At 37.6% G+C, this 21,346-nt stretch overlaps 1 protein-coding gene and 1 pseudogene across 1 annotated transcript in view; both read right to left on the bottom strand.

Moving 5' to 3' along the window:
* Window positions 1-2,575, bottom strand: part of LOC120876055 — a 6,259-nt pseudogene extending 3,684 nt beyond the window's left edge.
* The window catches only part of RNF169 (ring finger protein 169), an 87,591-nt gene that overhangs the window by 48,853 nt on the left and 17,392 nt on the right, over window positions 1-21,346 (bottom strand). Inside the window, exon 2 of the mRNA XM_040258822.1 lies at window positions 5,588-5,661. Coding sequence (XP_040114756.1) covers window positions 5,588-5,661 — 74 coding nt within the window. The remainder of the gene's footprint in view (window positions 1-5,587; window positions 5,662-21,346) is intronic.

The following is a 21,346-nucleotide window of genomic DNA, read 5'->3' as shown; positions in this document are numbered from 1 at the left end:
TCTCCACACAAGAATACTGGAGTGGGTTGCCATGCCCTCCTCCAGGGGAAGCTCCCAACACAGGGATAACAAAATTCTTTCCCCAATCAATGCAACAAGATGGAGGGCTGAGCACATTCTAATATTCTCCTTCTGCTTAAAACAACATGAAATGTCAGGAAACTTCTCTTTAATGGAACATATCTATAATACAGAAAAAAATAGCATGCCATTAGCAAACAAGATCACAAATATGCAGAAGATGGAACTAGTTTTCGCACTTAAAGGCGTGAAATTGCTAAATAAGCAATTCACACAAACACAAAAAGAAATGGCCAGTAAGCACAAGATGCTCCTCCTTTCTAGTAATTCAGGAAATGTAAATGAAAACAATGAGATATTTTATTCAGGAGATAGAAAAATATTAAAAATAATGAAAAGGGACTCTCTTTTACTGTTGATGAGAGAGTGAGGTTGAAAAAGTCTTTTTAATATCCACCAAAATACAAAGTGTGTATACCACTTGACCCACACTTTCACTTCTAGGAATCTAACTTAACATTAGCTCAGATATATTCATACATGTTTAGTGCAATATCTCTTCAAAATTGGGAAAAATGGGAAACAATTTAAATGATTAGTGGTTAAATGAATTACATACGCCTCATCCACACCATGAAATATCATTCGGTATGAAAAAAGTACCTACATGAAAGCACTTGCTTCCCATCCACACACACAAAAACATACCGTCAGAAAAAGAAAAGAAACTGGCTACAGAATAGATCATATCTTTCCTCAAAATTCCTAGGTTCTTTGAAGTCTTTACCATTAGACTGTAATACTCACAACCCTTCTCTGTGGTAGTCACCTACTTTGCCTGTCAACTCCCCTTATTCACAGAAAACCTCAGCACCCAAGTTTCTGCCCAGCTGCTCCAGTGATCATTCCTGAAGATTTCAATAGCAGTATTTTCTCTCAGGTTCTTCACTTCCTTCTAGATAAATCTTTTCTTCCATCCTATTTCAGTTACCTCCTCCCATAATCATACCCCAAACTGTCATGTTCAATAACTAAAACTACCTCTCAGCATCACATTTAAGCCTCTCACATTTAGACCACCACTTCTAGGTTTCCAGCTTTACTAATATGCTAGTCACCCTACTTTCATAATTCTTTATCACCATCAAAACTTCCAGTCGACCAACTCTACCACTCTCACTGTCCACCATGCCCCTCATGTTCTCAATTCCTTCCTCAACCAACCTTTTTAAAGTAACCACAATCCAAAATTACAACCTCCTTGTATACACCTTCAGGTCCACTGCATCACTCCCTCTGTCATACTTCTTAGCATACTTACGAATCCTGGCTAAACCCAACCCATTGCTCACTCCGTGTTCTAATTGGTCTTATTTCCATTTTTGTCCCATGAGGCAGAGACAGCTAGCTGCCTACCCAGTATTCATTTTTTCATTTCTTACTAAAAGAATCCTAGTTTTACTGAGGAAGCTAATGTACCCAGCTAAAACACTATGTTTCCCAGCTTTCCTGACAGCCACAGGGAGTCTGACACTAAACTACAAAATATAGGTGAAGTCACTGGGTGGGGCTTTGGAGAAAGCTCTTTAAAAGACCAAATTCAGCTGACATATGCCCTTCTGCCTTACCTTCTGTCTAGATGAAATTCTAGAAAAGGATCAACCATCTCATACCACAAGGAGACAGGCACACTAAAAGATGTCTAAACAGAAAAACAAAAGGACCCTGAACCTCTGATGTCCTAGACCTGCCTATCAGTCCTGGACAGTTCATCTCCAGCTTTTTTGTTACTTGAAAAAATAAAACTCCTCATTTATTTGAGTCATTATGTTGGGGTCTCTACTGCTCTGCTTAGTTGCTCAGTCGTGTCTTACTCTTTGTGACCCCATGGACTGCAGCCTGACAGGCTTCTCAGTCCATGGGATTCTCTAGGCAAGAATACTGGAGTGGGTTGCCATTTCCTCCTCCAGGGAATGTTCCCAACCCAAGGATTGAACCCAGGTCTCCTGCACTGCAGGTGAATTCTTTACCATCTGAGCCACCAGGAAAGCCCAAGAATACTGGAGTCTGTACTATTGATAGTAAGTACAATTCCTAATTCCTAGGCCCATTACAGTTCATTCCCCATGAGGCAAATAGAGACCTTTTAAAAGTATGAAAGTGAAAGTCATGTCCAACTCTTTGTGACCCCATGGACTGGTCCACAGGATTCTCCAGGCCAGAATACTGGAATGGGTAGCCTTTCCCTTCTCCAGGGTATCTTCCCAACTGAGGGATAGAACCCAGGTCTTCACCATTGCAGGCGGCTTATTTACCAGCTGAGCCGCAAGGGAAGTCCAAGAATACTGGAGTGGGTAGCCTATCCCTTCTCCAGTGGATCTTTCTGACCCAGGAATCGAAAGGGGGTCTCCTGCATTGCAGGCAGATATAAGTCAGATCATATTACTGGCTTCCCATCACACTTGAAATAAACTTAGGGTCCTTAGCAGGCAACTAGGTGGTCTCTGATATGGCCCTCCTCTCTCTCGCAACTCACATCATACCAAATCCCCATACCGCACTTCCATCCACAATTTGTACACTCAGTTCCAGCCAAGTGAAGTGAAGTTGCTCAGTCATGTCCGACTCTTTGCAACCCCATGGACTGTAGCCTATCAGGCTCCTCTGTCCATGGGATTTTCCAGGCAAGAGTGCTGGAGTGGACTGCCATTTCCTTCTCCAGGGGATCTTCCCAACCCAGGAATCGAACCCGGGTCTCCCACATTGTAGACAGATGCTTTACCATTCCAGCCAAGGTATTCCTTTAACAAGGAAAACCTGTTTCCATCTCAAGGCCTGTGTGTCTGCTGTTTCCTTTGCCAGGAATGCTCTCTACTCACAACTTTACTTGGCTTGCTCCCTCACCTCTTCCAGGTAGCAACTCAAATGTTGCCTTCTCTGACATTTTCCCTGATCCCTGTATTAAAAACAGTCGTTTTGTGTCTCAAGTTTCCCTTCCACTCCCCTGTAACTCTTCCTACCTTGCTTTATTAATATATATTAAATACTTTTTTGCTTATTTACTGTTCGTCTTTCCCACTAGAATGGACTCTCCCTGACAGCAAGAACCTTGGGTGTCTTTTTCAGCATCATATCCCTAGCACCCGGCACACAGTAAGGACATAATAAATATTTGCTGAATAAATGAATATACATCATGATCTCATTTTTACTGAAAAAGACTAAAGCATATGTAGTGTGTGGAGTACATTAAAAATCTAGGATATACACTAAACTGTTGATGCTAGTTATCTCTGGGGAAGAGAGTGGAAAATAAAAAAAAGAAGAAGAACTTTCACAGTTTGCTCTGCATATTTTTGCATGAAAAAGACAAAATTAGCTATAACACATGACAGGAAGAAAATTTTAAACATATTTAGAAATATAAATCTATTTATAGAATCATAAAATTTAGACACTCATAGTAACCTCAGTAAGCATAATACTACACCATGGGTAGAAGGATCTATGATTAGCAAGCAAACATCTTTTAAAAGACCTAGAATCAGGGGAATAAAACTTCCTGATAACTTTTTTATAGCCTTTATAAAGGTTTTTACTGTCATTTAAACAAAATAATAAAGTATACTAAGCAAAGTGTATTATACATCAAATTAGTAATGAGTTGTGTAGAATTAATTTCCATCACTTGCTCAGTAAAAACTTTTAAATATCTCCCTTCCCTAGGGATTCACCTAGATAATTATATATTTGTTTTGTTTCAGAAAATATGCATTCTAAAAGACATCTTTTTATCAAGTTCTCCATCCAAATGTCTAGTATTTTAATTTTTTTACTTTATGGAGGCATATTTTTACATGTTATAAAATTCATCCATTTCAAATATATAATTCAATGATTTTTAGTAAATTTACCAAGTTGTGGAACATACCATAAATCAGTTTTAGAAACCTTTATCACTGCAATAAAATCATTCATGCCCATTTACTGTTAACCCCCATTCCCACCTCTACTCAATCAACCATTAATCTACTGTCTCTATACTTCTGTCTATTCTAGACATTTTCTATAAATAGAAACATACAATATGTGGTTTCTTCCATCTGATTTCTTTCACTGAGCATCTTTTCCAGGTTCATCTATTTGGTAGCACGTGTCAGTGTTCCATTCCTTTTTGTTGCTGAGTAGTATTCCGCTATAATTTGGTTCTATGACTTGGATTTCCATTTTCCAGATAATACAATGGGTGAAGGATAACTTGGGTACTTGGGGAAGGGGGGCAGGGAGACTCTATGGCTAAATTTATTCAACACAATGACATAGGTGAGTGTTTTTCAATTCCAATCCAGTTTATACAGAATGAGATGGTCATGGCTTCACTCAACAACATTATGCTATCAGTCACTTTTAAAACTATTTTTTCTGTCCCTCCCTCCTAACAGGAACAAAAGGATAGTTCCCCAAGGTTTCTTTCTCTCTACTAAGGTTTATAAAAAATCTCTACACTTACTATGCCTTCTGCTTTACTTCTTTTTTCTACCTCTGAGTCCTTATTTTCTCATTATATTCAAGCTGATAGCTTTAAAATTTCCATATTCTCCAAATTTCTAAAAAGTTACATTAAAACTAAATATCTGCATATTCTGGAATTTTATTTAAAAGAAATCTGTGGTTCTCTTCATGTAGCCCCTGAGAACAATTACCTTCTATGTAGAAAAAAGCTCTGTAACTGATTTAAAATGAAAAAAAAACACAACTCTAATATAAAAGGAGCAAGTCAGTCCATGTCAACATTTGACACTCTCATTTAAAAGAAAAGATCAAATATATAGAAATTAAGCACAGTCTTTTTTCTCTTCTCTTTCTCTTTAACATGACCTTTCATTCAGTCTAAAATGCCGCAATAATGTTATTGTCTTGCCTCTGCTTTATGATGATGTCCGATTCAGATTAAATGGGTTATTTGTCTTTATAAAATATTAAAACATTTACATGTAGAGTGATTATCTAACCATTATGATCTTAGGTAAGGGATGGTGGTTCAGGGAGAGGGCTGGGAAAGGATAATACAAATCTTATACTTCTTATAACCAGACTTTTTGAAGTCTTAATTTTCCAAATGATTCCCAGACTATTACCTTGAAAAACATCAAAAATAAGATGATGTGGACACAGCTAAAAGCTTTCCTGATGGTAAATGTTCTCTGTAGTAATTATTCCACTACCCCTTTATCAGTCTAAGTTACAGTTCTTACAGAACATATGTAATTAGAGTAACCTTATAAGATAATGAAAAATAATACAAGCTATTATTATTAAAGATTAAATGTTAGCTTTTAACTGACATTTAAATGCCAAGAACACCTCTCCTGGTGGCCAGTTACTGTGGCAGGTGTATGATAAGCTCTGTGAGCTACATTTTCATCTGTTTGCTATAATGCAGACAGGTTCTACGTTATCAATTTTAAAATTCCCTATTAAATCTAACTTCCACTAAGTACTCTTTAATGTCATTATTCCAATTTACTTTAAGAAAATGAATGGCATAATAATATGTATACTATACCTTTCTCAGGCTTTCATATTCCTCACGAAATTCCCCAGGCTTGCTTAATTTGATTGGTGCTCTGAATATAAACTCTGGAGAAATGAGAAAAGAAAACACTTTTTAACAGAACTTTCTAGGAAGGAACCAAGATCTTTTCCTACATCATAAACCACATAAAAATTGTGGTCATCTTCCCACAGTCTGAAAATTCATTCATTCATTTAACCAATACTTACTAAAGGGTATAAACCAGGCACAGTCCTAAGCACTGGGGAGAAGCACTGAAAAAATAAAGTCCTGCTATCATGGAGCTTACAAAATTGTGGAGAGAAACAGACAAGTGCGTGTGTATAATACCGCTGATGGTACTAAGGGCTATGAAGGAAAATAAACATAAGATGGAAGGAAAAAATAGTACACAGAGTGGTCTGAAGGGTCTCACTGATAAAAGTAACATGGTAAAAGACCTCAAGGAAAACTATATTTAAAGCTCTTAGTTCGGGACTTCCCTGTCAGTCCAGTGAGTAAAACTCTGTGTTTCCGCTGACGGAGGCGCAGGTTTGACTCCTGACCCAGAAACCAGGATCCCGCACACTGCACCACTGGCACGGCCAAAAGTCACTGACTTCATTTTTTAAAAAAAAGTTCTCAGTTAAGTATTACCAAGTGACATTGTAAATGAGCTGAAGGTTTACTTATACTTGTTTCCTTCTACTTTGTCAACACTGCCAACAGATTACAACCTATGAATATTTTCAGTAAATACCCTGATTTTTTTATCCTCAAAGCCTTCAGCAGTTTCGATCAGCCTATAGAATAAAGTCAAAACTCTTCAATGTCACTGAAGGTCTTCCAGAGACTGGTCACAACTTCATCTTTCTAAAGCACTGTCCCTCTCAACTCTTGACTACCTAATTACAATATATATGCCACATGTTTCTAAACCTTTTATGTTGCTTTCTCAGCTGAAATTCTGTGTTCTTCTCGTCTCTATATATAGTTTTAAATCCGAGATTCCAGGCCCACAAGAGGCACACAATACACATTGGTTATATAAAAAATAAAAATCCAACTTAGGAACAAATAAAAGATAAGTCCTAAATGCTATAAAAAGGAAGGAGAAAACACACACTTCAGCCTTCTTACATGTACATGACACTTCTATACACCCCCATGTATATATTTAGTGACTTAAACATGGTATTTAAGACTTACTAATAACTCTACATCCATTCAGGTTGATAATATCTGTTGTAGAAAAGTGGGCTCCTCAAAAAGGTGACTTTCGTCCTTTTTCAGTTGTCTCAACTACTTTAGAAAGACTCATTTACACCAGAGAAATGTGGAAGATTCTTAGACAGAAACACTGGACCTAATGCAGATGCGGGAAACAGGAGCTTAAAGCTGTACCAAACAGGAGAGAATTATTAGACCCAGGGCTTGGGAGGAAAACATTCTATCACCTTCATCCACTTAAAAAATAAACTCCTGATGACTATCTTAATCATATCTCTTAAGAACATTTCTAATTACAGGCAAATAGTATTTAAAAGCAGATGCTCTAAAAGAGCAGTGGAAAGGGAAGAGAAAAGCAAAACCCTTAAGACAAAAAAAGGAAAATAATTTTAATCCATTTATGAAGAACTTATTCCTGAACAATATTTCATAGACATTTTCTCAGTGAATCTTCACAGAAACCTTGTAAAGCAGGTATTATAACCATTTTACAATAAGGAAAATGAGGGGTTAATGACTTCCCCAAGACCACAGAACTAGTACATGGCAAAATTAAGAGAAAAAGAATTAAGGTATAAAGACGGAAACTATATATGATGAAAAAGTGAACTCATCAACAAGATACAATAATTATGAACTTGTATGAACCTACCACAGAACAAAATAATGACAAGAGAAACTAATCAATCCAAAATTATAGTAAAAAATTTTAACATATCCCAATTAAAAACAGATCAGGCAGAGCAAAGGTAATAAAAATACAGAAAAATTGAACAATAAAGTTAACAAACTTGATTATGTATTTATGAATTCAATGAACAAAATATATATTCCTAAAGCAACAAGGAACAATTAAAAACACACTAGGTCTCAAAGAAGTTATAAAAATTTTCAAAGAATTCATATTATATAGACTTTGCTCTTGGATCTTAACTGCCATTTTCCAAGCCAAGTTCTGTAGCTACCTGGCTGATAACTTTAGCTTACCCAATATTCTTTCTCAATAAATTCCTTTTCTGCCAGAGTAGATTTCTACTGATAACAACCACTGGGAGGGGAGTTTGGGAGAGGATGGATTCATGTAAATGTATGGCTGTCCACCTGAAACCACCACAACATTGTTAATTAGCTCCAATATAAGTGGTTTAGTCACTATGTCATGTCCAACTCTTTCAACCCCATGAACTGCAGCCCACCAGGCTCCTCCATTCATGGGATTTTTTCCAGGCAAGAATGCTGGAGTGAGTTGCCATTTCCTTCTCCAAGGGATCTTCCCGACTCAGGAATCAAACTCTCGTCTCCTGCACTGCAGGCAGATTCTTTACCAACTGAGCTACCAGGGAAGCCAATATCAAATAAAAAGTTAAAAAAAAACAAACTAACAACTACGGGATGACTCTATTTTTCACATGGTACTATGAGATGATTTAGAAGCAAAACTCAAAACTGGTTAAGGAAAAAAAAGAGAGAAAAGACAAATTACTCCTAAGAATAAAAATGAGGACCAAATTAGAGGTATGAAGTAAGTTTAAATCTCCAGTAACTATGAAAACAATGTTACAATGAGTGATCTTGCATATGGATTGTTTTGCATATCTACAAGTATATCCATAGATTAAGTTGCTGGAATCAGAACTGCTAAGTCAAAGAATATGTGCTTCTGTAATTCTGGCGGACAATACCAAATCCCCCTTCATAAAGCCTGTACACTTATAGTACCCCCAGTGATGCATGAGACTGCAATTTCCTCACACCTTTGCCAGCACAATGAGTGCTGAAATTGTTTAGCTTTCCCAATCTAACTGGTGAAATTCTGCACCTTATGTGCTTAATTAATGAAACTGAGTACTTTTCATATATTTGAATAATTTACATTTCCTTTGATATGAAAAGTATATACATTTCCTTTACTCTTGTTGGAGTTAACTTCTTCTTCCAGATTTGTTAAAGCTCTATGTAAGAAAAATTACCCTCGTGTCACATGAATATCAATACTTTTCTTAGTTTATCATCTGTCTTGACTTTGCTTACAGTGGTGATTTCTGTATAGTTATATTAATCAAACTTCTCCTTCATGACTTCTGCATTTTGCATCATATTTGGAAAGAACTTCCTCGGGCCAAAATATAGTAACAAATTCTATCACAGTTTCTTCTGGTACAAAGTGTAAGACTTCTCATATCTACTTTTAAAAATTCTAAATCTATATTTTTATTTGGAAGCAACATAAGGAGCATACTCTTATTCAGGCTTTTAATAAGTCTACTATCCAACACAAGGGACCAAAAATACTTTAGTGACAGACTGATAAAAATTATTATAATTTTTACTTACTGTTAGAGAATTTGTTTTCTTTAAAATAATTCTTGATGGCATTTAGAAGGAAATGTCCAAAGAGCCTAACATCTTTATTACATAGTGTAAATATAACAAAATTAAAAGCCTGATCCCAAATTTAGAAGCTTCCAGAGTCTCAGATAAGTCAGTCTTAACTTCCTCTTCTAAAAATCAGAAAAATACTTACTATGACAGCCAAGTATGAGGGTCAAATGAATATAAGGAAAGTGAAAACACTTTGTAAACTATTTTCAGACAGTAGAGTGGTATGCAGTAGAATCTAATAACTATAAAACTGCCTCTGGTATTGACGAGATTAAGAAATGGTAGTTTGGTCTGGTTTATTTGCAAGTACAACTTAAGAGAAACGAAGATAATTACCCAACTGCTTTGATACATTTATTATATGAAAAGTTAAATTCACTTTGGGATACTTACTAAGAAATCTCAAAGTTCATATATAAGGCCAAGTAAGAACTCGGCATACTGACAAAATATTACTATGCCTTGACTTGACTCATTTGAGGGTAAATGGTAATGACAAGGGTAGGATTAATTTCTACTCACCAAGATTAGTACTGATATAGATTATCTTACTGTTGGATTAAGATTAATGAATCTTGATGTTTTAAAGATAAAAAATGCTAAACAGTCACTTTTTGCAACTTCTCCCAACAAGACTGTGCTTCATTAACTGGCATCATGCCCAAAAGTTCAAAAAATTACACAGTCAACAAAGTAATTCTTGAATACAAAAACAGTTAAACATAAAAGGTCATGAACTGGTCCAATGTGACATTAACTTAAATATTTAAGCCTTTTCCTATTTTAATAATGCCCTCTAGAAATGTCAACAAGGCAAAAATAATTTTTTTCTTCCCTACTGGCTTGCAACAAGAACACATTAGGTTCTGACACCTGCTCTGTCAATTAAGTGAGAGTATCTAGCTGTATCAATGATTCTCTTTGCCTTGGTCTCATCTATCAAATGGAAATTAAAATACTGGCCAAATCTACTTCACAGGAATGCAGAGGATCACATTTAGTAGGAGCAGTAATCAATGAAGAATCCCTATGATAAAAGCAGCTAACATTTAATAAGACGATCACATGCTAAATGCTACACACATATACACACACACAATGCAGAACAGACAACAGCAGCAGGCCTAACTGCCTATCTTAAGGCTTGAGCCCTTAACTGGTGGCTAGGAAGATTTGGGTAGAGTTCTCAGGCACCCTGATTAGGTACAGGCTCACCGTTACCTAACTGTCTACATAAACTATGTAGCTATGCTGAATACCTTTTTTCCTGATGGGATTCTGGAATTCTGAAACATGTTAGGCAGACAGTCCCTATATGATCAGCCCCTAATAATAACTTTGGGCAATAAACCTCTAAGAAGCTTCCCTGGTTCGCACCGTTTAACACATGCAGTCACAACTTGTTGCTGGGGGAAATAAGCATGTCCTGTGAGACTCAACTGAGAGAGAACTCTAGAAGCTTATGCCTGGTTTCCCCTGGACTCTGTCCAATGTTCCTTTTCCCTTTGCTGATTTTAATCTGTATCCTTTCACTGCAATGAATCACAGCCAGGACTAGGACTATGTGCTGAGTCCTGGGGGCACTGCTAGTGAATCATCAAACCTGTCGGGGGTGAGGGGGGCTGTGTCTTAGAGCCCTCCTGAGACACATATACACAAGGCATGGATTAAAATCTCGTCAGATCTCAGTTTCTACTGGAGAAATGAGATTAACTTCCAGAGTGAATGATTCAGCACAGGCTTATCCAGCTTTATTGTGCTTCACTTTCTTACACTTGACAGGTATCGTGCTTTTTACAAATTGAAGGTTTATGACAACCTTGTTATTGTCAGATGATGATCAGTATTTTTAAATTAAGGTATGTACACCGTTTTTTAAACCATGATGCTACTGCCCACTTAACAGACTACAGTGTAGTATAAAATGAACTTTTACGTGCACTGGAAAACCAAACACTTCGGTTTTATCGCTTTATTGCAGTATCCACTTTATTATGGTGGTCTGGAACCAAATTCTCAGTATCTCCAAGGTATGCCTCTAATAATATTCTTATCTCATTTTCATTTACTACTCAATAGGTTTCTCTAAATTCTGAAACACTCTATTATATAATGGGTAAAAATGCTATTAGGATTTAAACTTACATAAGCGTAGCTATAAATCCAAATAATTTCTTAGAAGCCTTATGAAATATGGTTTCAATCCACCTGGACTATTATGAGAAATGAAGCAGGAAAAAAGGTCAGAGAAATGAAAATCTCCTCTTTTAAATCAAAGTCATTTACAATGCCTCTTAAAGGTTACTGGAGAACACGTATACACTTAACATTTTAATTATACTAAGATATTTATCAATCATGATTAACCTTTCAGGTTCCCTGAATTTTAGTACAGAAAGAACACTAATTTAACAACAACAACAAAATAGTTCCTGTCTGCTGATGTGGGACTTAACTTTTCTTAATTTTCTCTTTACTTCCCTCTACCTTTCTAGAGTCATATCAACTCCCTCCACTCCAAAAGCTGAAACTGTGGTTGCAATGCCTGCAATACTATCAAAAAATGAGAGCAACAGGAGAAAATCTACATGATTTGGTAAGGTGATGCCTTTTTAGATAAAATATAAAAGACATGATTCATAAGATAAGTAATTCATAAGACAGACTTCATTAAAATTAAAAATTTCTGCTCTGCAAAAGACAATGTCAAAAGAGTGAGAAGAAAGGCCACAGACTTGAAGAAAACATTTGCAACAGATGTATTTGATATGACTGTTATCCAAAATAAACAAAGAACATCAAAACTTAATCAGAAAACAACCTGATTTTTTTTTAATGGGCAAAGACCTTAACAGACACCTCATCAAAGAAGGTTTAATGTAAAGAAGATGTAGCAAACTAGCAAATGGAAAAAAAAAAAAAAAAGCCCAACATCATATGTCATTAGGGAATTACAAATTAAAACAAGATGCTGCTACACAATGTTATGCCTCAGCAGGTAAAGAATCCGCCTGCAGTGCTGGAGACACAGGAGATGCAGGTTCAGTCCCTGGGTCAGGATAATTCCTTGGGTCAGGAAGATCTCCTGGAGGAGGGCATGGCAACCCACTCCAGTATTCTTGCCTGCAGAATCCCATGGACTGAGGAGCCTGGCGGACACAGTCGAAAGGGTCACAAAGAGTATAAGCACGCACACACATACTAAATCCCTAATTAGAAGCACTAAAATCCAAATCTCTGACAATACCAAATGTTGGTGAGGATGTGGAGCAACAAGAATTCTCATTCACTGCTGGTAGGAATTCAAAATGATAGACTCACTTTGGAAGGCAATCTGGCAATTTCTTACAAAACTAAACATACTTTTACCATGTGTGCGTTTTTGTGTGTGTGTGTAGGTTACTTCAGTATGTCCGACTCTTTGTGACCCTATGGACTTATAACCCATCTGGCTCCTCCGCCCATGGAATTCTCCAAGCAAGAATACTGGAGTGGGTTGCAATACAATCCAGCAATTGCACTCCTTGATACCTACCTAAATGAGTTAAAAACTTACATCCACACAAAAACCTGTGAATAACTGTTGATAGTACTTTTGGTCATAACTGCCAAACCTTGGAAGCAACCAAAATATCCTTCAGTAAGTAAATGGATAAATAAACTGAGGTACATACTGTAAAATTATTAATAATCAAAGAAAACTCAGCCAAAATTAGAGTAGGGACAGGCCTGTAGGGGGAGTGCTCATGTCCCTCTGTATCTGTCAGTTACTCCAAATAGGAAGAGCTATAAGGAGTACGTCAAGGCTGTATATTGTCACACTGCTTATTTAACTTCTATGCAGAGTACATCATGAGAAATGCTGGACTGGAAGAAACACAAGCTGGAATCAAGATTGCCGGGAGAAATATCAATAACCTCAGATATGCAGATGACACCACCCTTATGGCAGAAAGTGAAGAGGAACTAAAAAGCCTCTTGATGAAAGTGATAGAGGAGAGTGAAAAAGTTTGCTTAAAGCTCAACATTCAGAAACGAAGATCATGGCATCCGGACCCATCACTTCATGGGAAATAGATGGGGAAACAGTGGAAACAGTGTCAGACTTTATTTTTGGGGGCTCCAAAATCACTGCAGATGGTGACTGCAACCATGAAATTAAAAGACGCTTACTGCTTGGAAGAAAAGTTATGACCAACCTAGACAGCATATTCAAAAGCAGAGACATTACTTTGCCGACTAAGGTCCGTCTAGTCAAGGCTATGGTTTTTCCAGTAGTCATGTATGGATGTGAGAGTTGGACTGTGAAGAAGGCTGAGCACCGAAGAATTGATGCTTTTGAACTGTGGTATTGGAGAAGACTCTTGAGAGTCCCTTGGACTGCAAGGAGATCCAACCAGTCCATTCTGAAGGAAATCGACCCTGGGATTTCTTTGGAAGGAATGATGCTAAAGCTGAAACTCCAGTACTTTGGCCACCTCATGTGAAGAGTTGACTCATTGGAAAAGACTTTGATGCTGGGAGGAATTGGGGGCAGGAGGAGAAGGGGATGACCAAGGATGAGATGGCTGGATAGCATCACGGACTCAATGGATGTGAGTCTGAGTGAACTCCAGGAGTTGGTGATGGACAGGGAGGCCTGATGTGCTGCAATTCATGGGGTTGCAAAGAGTCGGACATGACTGAGCGACTGAACTGATACACCTGTATCTGTGACAGAAAGGTGTTGCTTACTTTACTATCTAGCAAGAAGAAAACTTCCTTCCACTGAAAATCAACTCTACCAATCACACATGCAGCAGCTCAACCGATGAGAAGCCTCCATACTTTGTACTCCCAGCTTCCTCCATGGACTCTTTGGCTATTACAGCCCTTCCCAACATCCCTCTTTTCCCTGTAAAAGCAAATTCCCCTTCCTTATTCTCTGGATTTGCCTCCAGTCTGCCATAGTTTGCATATCTTGAATTTCAATTTTTCTGGCTATTCCCAAATAAACTCACTTTTGCTGGTAAAATAACTGTCTATTATATTTGAAAGCTGATAATCCAGACAATGGAATATTATTCAGTGCTTAAAAAAAAAATGAACTTTAGACACTCATGAAAGAAATTAGAGATGACCCTAACAGAAGGAAGGATATACCAGGTTCTTGAATTGGTAGAAATCAATACTCTCAAAATAATATACTACTGAAGGCAATTTACAGATTCAGTGCAATCCCTATCAAATTACCAATGGCATTTTTTCACAGAATTAGAACAAAAAGTTCTAAAATTTATATGGAAACACAAAAGACCCCAAATAATCCAAGCAATCCTGAGAAATAAAACAGAGCTGGAGGAATCTGACTCCCTGACCTCAGACTATACTACAAAGCTACAGTAATCAAAACGGTCTGGTACAGCTGCAAAAACAGAAATACAGATCAACAGAACAGGACAGAAAGCCCAGAAACAAACTCACACACCCAAATAATCTATGACAAAGAAGGTAAGACTATACAATGGAGAAAACAGTCTCTTCAGTAAGTAGTGCTGGGAAAACTGGAAAGCTCTATGTTAAAAAAAAAATGAAATTAGAACACTAACACCATATAAAAAATAAACTAAAAATGTACTAAAGACCTAAATATAAGGCTGGACACTATAAAACTCTCAGAGGAAAATACAGACAGAACACTCTTTGACATAAATCACAGCAATATCTTTTTTGATCCACTTCCTTGAGTAAGTTAAACTAAGGAATTTGAGTGATTTATGAGGTGTTACTGTACGTCCATCCTTGGTAACAAAGCTACCATTCTGGTGAGTGATAGTGATAATGGGGGTAGCTATGTATGTGTGGGGGCAGGGATCATATGGGATAGCTCTGTATGTTCCTCTCACTTTTGCTGTAAAACTAAAACTGCTCTAAGAAATAAATTTGAGGGCAGGGGAAGCACAGCAACAAGATGTCAAAAGAACCAGAAAAGGGAACATCACCCTCCTTAATCCAGAGGAATTAGTCCCAAAGCCCACCAATCCCTCCACCAGAACCTACTGGGATTTTCCAAGTGTTTCAGTAGCACAGAAACAACCACTCACCCTTCCTTCATCTCACAGAAAAGAAATACTAGAAACTATTTCAGGTGTCACTGAATGTTGAGTATCTTAGTACTTATAAATCCAGTGGTGGAAATACTTTTTAATGCCTGTCCAACAATCACAGTTGACCCTGGAACAACACATGCTTGAACTGCACAGGTCCACTTATACACAGATTTTTTTTTTCAATAAATACCTGCTACAGAATCACATGATCTGAGGTTGAATCCAAGGTTGGCTGAATCCACTTATCCATCATAAAGCTACATATAGATTTTCAACTGTGCAGGGGGGTCGGTGCCTCTAATCCTCGAAAAGTTCAAGGGTCAACTGCACCATGCATAAAAGGAAGAAAAACTCTGTAAGGCTATAATACCCTAAGAATGACAAACACCCATGGTCAATGACCAAAGCTGAGTACTGCATTCAGTCTAATGTTAACTGTAGGAGCAGCTGTCCTTCCTTGATGGTCCTTCCTGAAAAGGATCTTCTCTAGGGTGGTGTGACTGGTTATTAATAAAGGCAAACAAACAAAACAAACTATAAGACTGGTATCTTGCTAACTGTACCAAACCCTCAGGAATAAAGTGTCATTGTCAAAGCATCCACACTCAATACAAAATCAGAAAAAGAACCTCTCTGAACTATACTCAGAAGACACTACCACAATAACTCTCAAATCCAAAGATACCTATGCTTGAGTTTTTATCTCTGTAGGTTCAGTTTCGTATCAATGCAGCAAAATGAAAAAGAATAAAAAGAACTCTAGCCTTAAAGAGTCCCAAAATCTAGATCCTAATCTGGACACTCCCACTTACTAGTTATTTGTCCTTGGGCAAATAAAAAAATCTCTTTGCTAATTTCCATCTCTATCTCCACCACCAGCATCATTCTGATGACTGGCAGTTATGTAGTATTTTCACTATGCCAGGTCCATTTCTAAGCACTCTATGTATTTTTAACTCATCTAATCTTCATAATGACCCAATGGAGAGATGCTATTATCCCTATTCTACAGATAGAGAAACTGAAGCACAGAGCATATAATTTGCCCAAAGCCTCACTGCTGTAAGTGAAAGAGCTATGATTTAAACTCAGGCAATCTAGCTCCAGAATCAGTGCCTTTAGCCATTATTCTTCATTACCCCTTTAACATTAAAAAAAAAGAAAAAGAAAAGAAAATGGGGGAAAAAAGCTGAACAATCCTATATAACAATGGGCAAAAGGACATGTACAGGCAGTAGATGTATTTTTTATAGAAAAAAATAAATTCAGATGACATATTAAAATATGCTCAATTTTACTCAAGATATTAAAAACTTTTAATTTTCACTATTTTATCACACATTTTTGGCTGCACTGGGTCTTGGTTGCTGCACGTGGGGGCTACTCTCCAATTGCTATGTGTGGACTTCTTATTCTGGTAGCTTCTCCTGTTGCAGAGCACCGGCTCTAAGGTACTCGAGCTTCGGCAGTTGCAGCACATGGGCTCTAGAGTGTGGGCTTCAGCAGGTGCTGTGCTTAGGTTTAGCTGCCCCAGGGCACATGGAATCTTCCTAGACCGGGAATCAAACCCAAGACCCCTGCATTGGCAGGTGGATTCTTAACCACTGGACCACCAGAGAAGTCTTATTAAAAACTTCTGAAACAAAATACTTTTATGTATTAGATTCACATATATAAAAAAATTTGATAAAGACCAGAGTTAGCATGGGTATTCATTATCTTAATAATAATACATATGTACAAAGATATAGAACAAGAATATTCCCTGCAGATCAATCACAATACTACAGAGTGGAGACAACCTAAACATCCTTCAATTTCAGACTAACTGAATAAGTTATCAGTGTCTGGCATACAATGGATCCTTCTCTGTACTGTCTGGTTTTATTCCCGGTCTGGTCTCTTGGTTTACATGGTAATTTTTTTTAGAATGCCATCTACTGTGCAATGAAAAACTATAAAGGCTGTGGATATTATACTCCTATAAAAGATTCACCATGTTCTGTGACTGGCAGTCAGACTCAGAGTAAATCACTTCACAGTCCAATCAGGACATGAGCTGATTCAAGGTTGGCTGCAGGCTTTGCAAAGCTTGAAAACATCTCTCCTAGTTGGTAGCCCTCCCAGTCTAGGGTATTTACCAAGACTGCCTTCCTTGAAGGGTCCTGAACTCTTTTCTCCTCAACGATGAAGAAATGCTGAGACCGCTTTGCTTTTCATTAGCCTACTGTGGAGCTTTTTAGCCTTTTACCCTGCACCAAGCCTTTGCCTCAACAGAAAAAAGGCAGGTGGAGAGGCTGTGGAGGTGGGGAGATGCACCCCCCTTCTCTCTGGGATTTTGGCCTCTCAAGCTCTGGTTAACTTGGCAGCCCTGAACTATAATTTTTGTATCCCTAGCCCCATGAATAAAACTCTGCTGGACTTTTTGCTTCTTAATAGCAATACTTTCCCTTTGCCAAGAATCCACAAAAGTCTGAAGTCCTGGCTGCCTTGGCAACTTACCAATGCCTTCATATAGATCTTTTTTTTTTTTTTTTAAGTCAGGCTTTTCTAGTTATTCTCAGCAGGAGTTTTGGTCTGCGACAGTCTGCTCCATCATAGCCAGAAGCAAAATCTACACTCTTTATAAGCAGTGGAGAAGAAAAAGTTTTCATCATGAAACCACAAACCATTACTAAAGAGGGAATAAGCAATGAGGGAGAAGACAAAAGGAGAGACTATTCTTTAGAGAAAGTCAAGAAAGGAATCCAAAAAAGGTAGGAATACATGTGGGCAAGTCCTAGAGAAACTTACAATCTTACAAGGGAATAAAAGAACATATGTGAGTGAAACTACTACAGAATGTCCAAGAGTTATAAAACTGAACAGCTAAGTGCTGCATGAGGAGAGGTACACAACAGCAAAAGGAGGCAATGCATCAAAATCCATCTTCTATAACAAAATCTACGTAAGTGCAGAGATGCACAGGAAACAAGAGGCCATTATCCATGTTAATCTCAAGGTCACCTGCTTATACTACCCACCAAACTTCTGAATTACCCTCAATAAGGAGAAACTTTAATGTTAAGTTAAGCATTCCATTTAGAAGTAGGAAGGTGGAAACAAGGGGAGTGAACCACAAACATGTTCTAAAACAAAACTAAAGTGCTTTCCATTTTATCTGTATTTTCAGTTTACCCCTCTAACTCTCCAAGAGTGCAGATGACAGTCAAGTGGCAACTGTCTTAAACTAATGCCACTGCTTGTTTATCTACTTGCCCAAGACAGTAACAATTTACAGTAGGCAATATGAAGAGTGTTTACCTGGAAAGAAGAGGAAGTACAGAGAGAAAGAATCAAAAGCTAATAAAATGTTCATGCCAGATTTTAAGGCTGCTTACCTAAGTACCATAATTAACTCTACAGATCACTACTCTAATAACTTAAAGCCATGTTTTAAAACTATCCTTGGCAAAGAATTAATAAAATCAAAGGTCACTGCTCACATACCAAGAAGTTAAAAGATGTTTATAATTTTTGACCTAATAATTTCATTTTGTCAACAAAGGTCTGTCTAGTCAAGGCTATGGTTTTTCCAGTAGTCATGTATGGATGTGACAGTTGGACTATAAGGAAAGCTGAGCATTGAAGAACTGATGCTTTTGAACGGCGGTGTTGGAAAAGACTCTTGAGAGCCCCTTGGACTGCAAGGAGATCCAACCAGTCCATCCTAAAGGAGACCAGTCCTGGGTGTTCATTGGAAGGACTAATGCTGAAGCTGAAAAAAAACAATACTTTGGCCACTTGATGCAAAGAACTGACTCATTTGAAAATACCCTGATGCTGGGAAAGATTGAGGGCAGGAGGAGAAGGGGATGACAGAGGATGAGATGGCTGGATGGCATCACGGACTCAATGGACTTGGGTCTGGTTAGACTCTGGCAGTTGGTGATGGACAGGGAGGCCTGGAGTGCTGCGGTTCATGGGGTCACAAAGAGTCGGACACGACTAAGCAACTGAACTGAACTGAATAATTTCTAAGAATCTAAGAAAATAATCTAAAGTATAGAAAAACTTTACATAAGATTTTCACTGCAACATTGTTCACAATTACAAAACAAAGACTGATTATAACCTAAATATCGAATACTGAAGGACTGACTAGGCTAATTATGCAAGTCGCTAGACTGAGTATGCCTTATAATTTCAAACAAGAATATTAAATATGGAAACAGCAAAAACAAATGGAAAAGAAACAGCAATATAATTATAGAAGTCACAAAGGGAGAAGAAAATATTAGTGATAACATATCAAGTTATCATACGTTAAGTGTGTAAGAATAATGGAAACCATAATCAGAGATCAGGAAGTTAAAAAGGGAAGTGAGCAGTGAGGAAGAGGAGGTGCCGTAGGAAGAGAAAATACACCAAAAAAAGGCACAAGACTCTTTCCCCAAAGCCCTTTATTAATAGAGCTTATTAGCTAAGACAAAGTCATAAAAAGTTGTAAGAGATTTAAATAATTATAGAGACAATGACAGGTGCAAAGTCACAAAATGGAACAACTGCCAAACGCATCTTACAAGCAAACGCTGCAATAGATCTGTAGGAGCAAGAGAACAAAGCCTGGGAAAGAGAGGCAAGGCTTTCGGAAGGTGGAATGAAGAAGCTGAGTCTAACTGGTAAAACTTAGATAAGTTAGAAGATGGAGGAGGAGCAATTCATGTGAACAACAAAGCATGACCAAGAGTGTGATAACACTAGTGAACTGCACACTTAAAAGGTTAAGATGGTAAGTTTCAAGTTATGTGTTTATTAACACAACTTTAATTTTTTTAAGCATGAAAGGTGGATAGTAAATAAATATGTTCCACTAGAGCAGAAAGTTTATGTAGGACAGTGGTATAGGCCAGAAAGGGTAGGTTGAGACCAAATTAGGTTAAGAAATCTAAACTCATCCTGTCAACAACAAGGATCATACTACCATATTTAATATTATTAATATAGTAAAACTATTAATAAACAAGAAAACCTCAGTTATCCAGATGCTTGGGGAACACAATGTTCCTTAAGTTTATGGGGTAACAATGCCAAATTTGGGCAGGCTCTTCCCCATACACAGTTACAGCACTTCACCATCCACAAATGTCTGCCTGGTAACTTCCATAAGCAGAAAGATCCCAGACTGTGGAGACCAACCAGACTCCACACTTACCAATGTGCACTCTGCACAACACAACTTGTCTAGCCCTCAGTTTCCCCAATCCTCAAATAAATTGTTATAAATGATTAAATGACATGATTTAAAGTAATGCTTTGTACAATGTTGGATATACAACTGATAATTATTAAACGTTAGATACTTCCTTAAAAGGAAAAATTCTACTTAATCTTTTCAGGGATAGCAGTTTCTCAGAATTGCAGGAAAGTACAAGGAATTTATGAAAACAATGGGATCAGAGATTTTTTTTCCTCTATATATAGTATTTATTAACTGTTAATGAAAATTAACAATAAATTTTCAAATTCCAAGTTGTATCTTGCTTCCTTAGTTTAAAAAATTAACATGATTTGTAACTCAGTCTGGAAGGAATAATAAAGGAGTCTTAAGCAGCCTAAGGCTTTGTAGACTCATGGCCAGATAGTAAATACCCAGCTTTGCAGACCAAGACAGCTGCTCAATTCTACCACTGCAGCATGAAAGCAGTCATAAGCTGTGTTACAATAAAAATTTACAAAATAAGCAGGAGGCTGGATCTGGCCTGCTGAGTGTAATTTCCTAACCCTGGTGCTATAGATTCAATGCTGTGTCCCCAAGCATTGGGGGACAAAATTCACACATTGAAACCGAATCCCCAACATGATGGTGATTGGTGATAAGGTCTTGAAAAAGTGAATAGGTCATGAGAGCAAAAAGCTCTCATGAAAGGTTAGGGTGCTTTTACAAGAGATCCCAGTGAGCTCCTTTGCCCCTTCCACCAAGTGAGGACACAGAAAGAAGACAGCCCTCTATGAACCAGGGGGCAGGCCTTCAAGAGGCACTGAGTCTACCAGTCTTGATTTTTGACTGCCACACTCTAGGACTAAGAAA

This window comes from Oryx dammah, unplaced genomic scaffold, assembly GCF_014754425.2.
Source record: "Oryx dammah isolate SB20612 unplaced genomic scaffold, SCBI_Odam_1.1 HiC_scaffold_17, whole genome shotgun sequence".
NCBI classification, from domain to species: domain Eukaryota; kingdom Metazoa; phylum Chordata; class Mammalia; order Artiodactyla; family Bovidae; genus Oryx; species Oryx dammah.
This window is presented reverse-complemented; position numbering and strand designations above follow the sequence as displayed.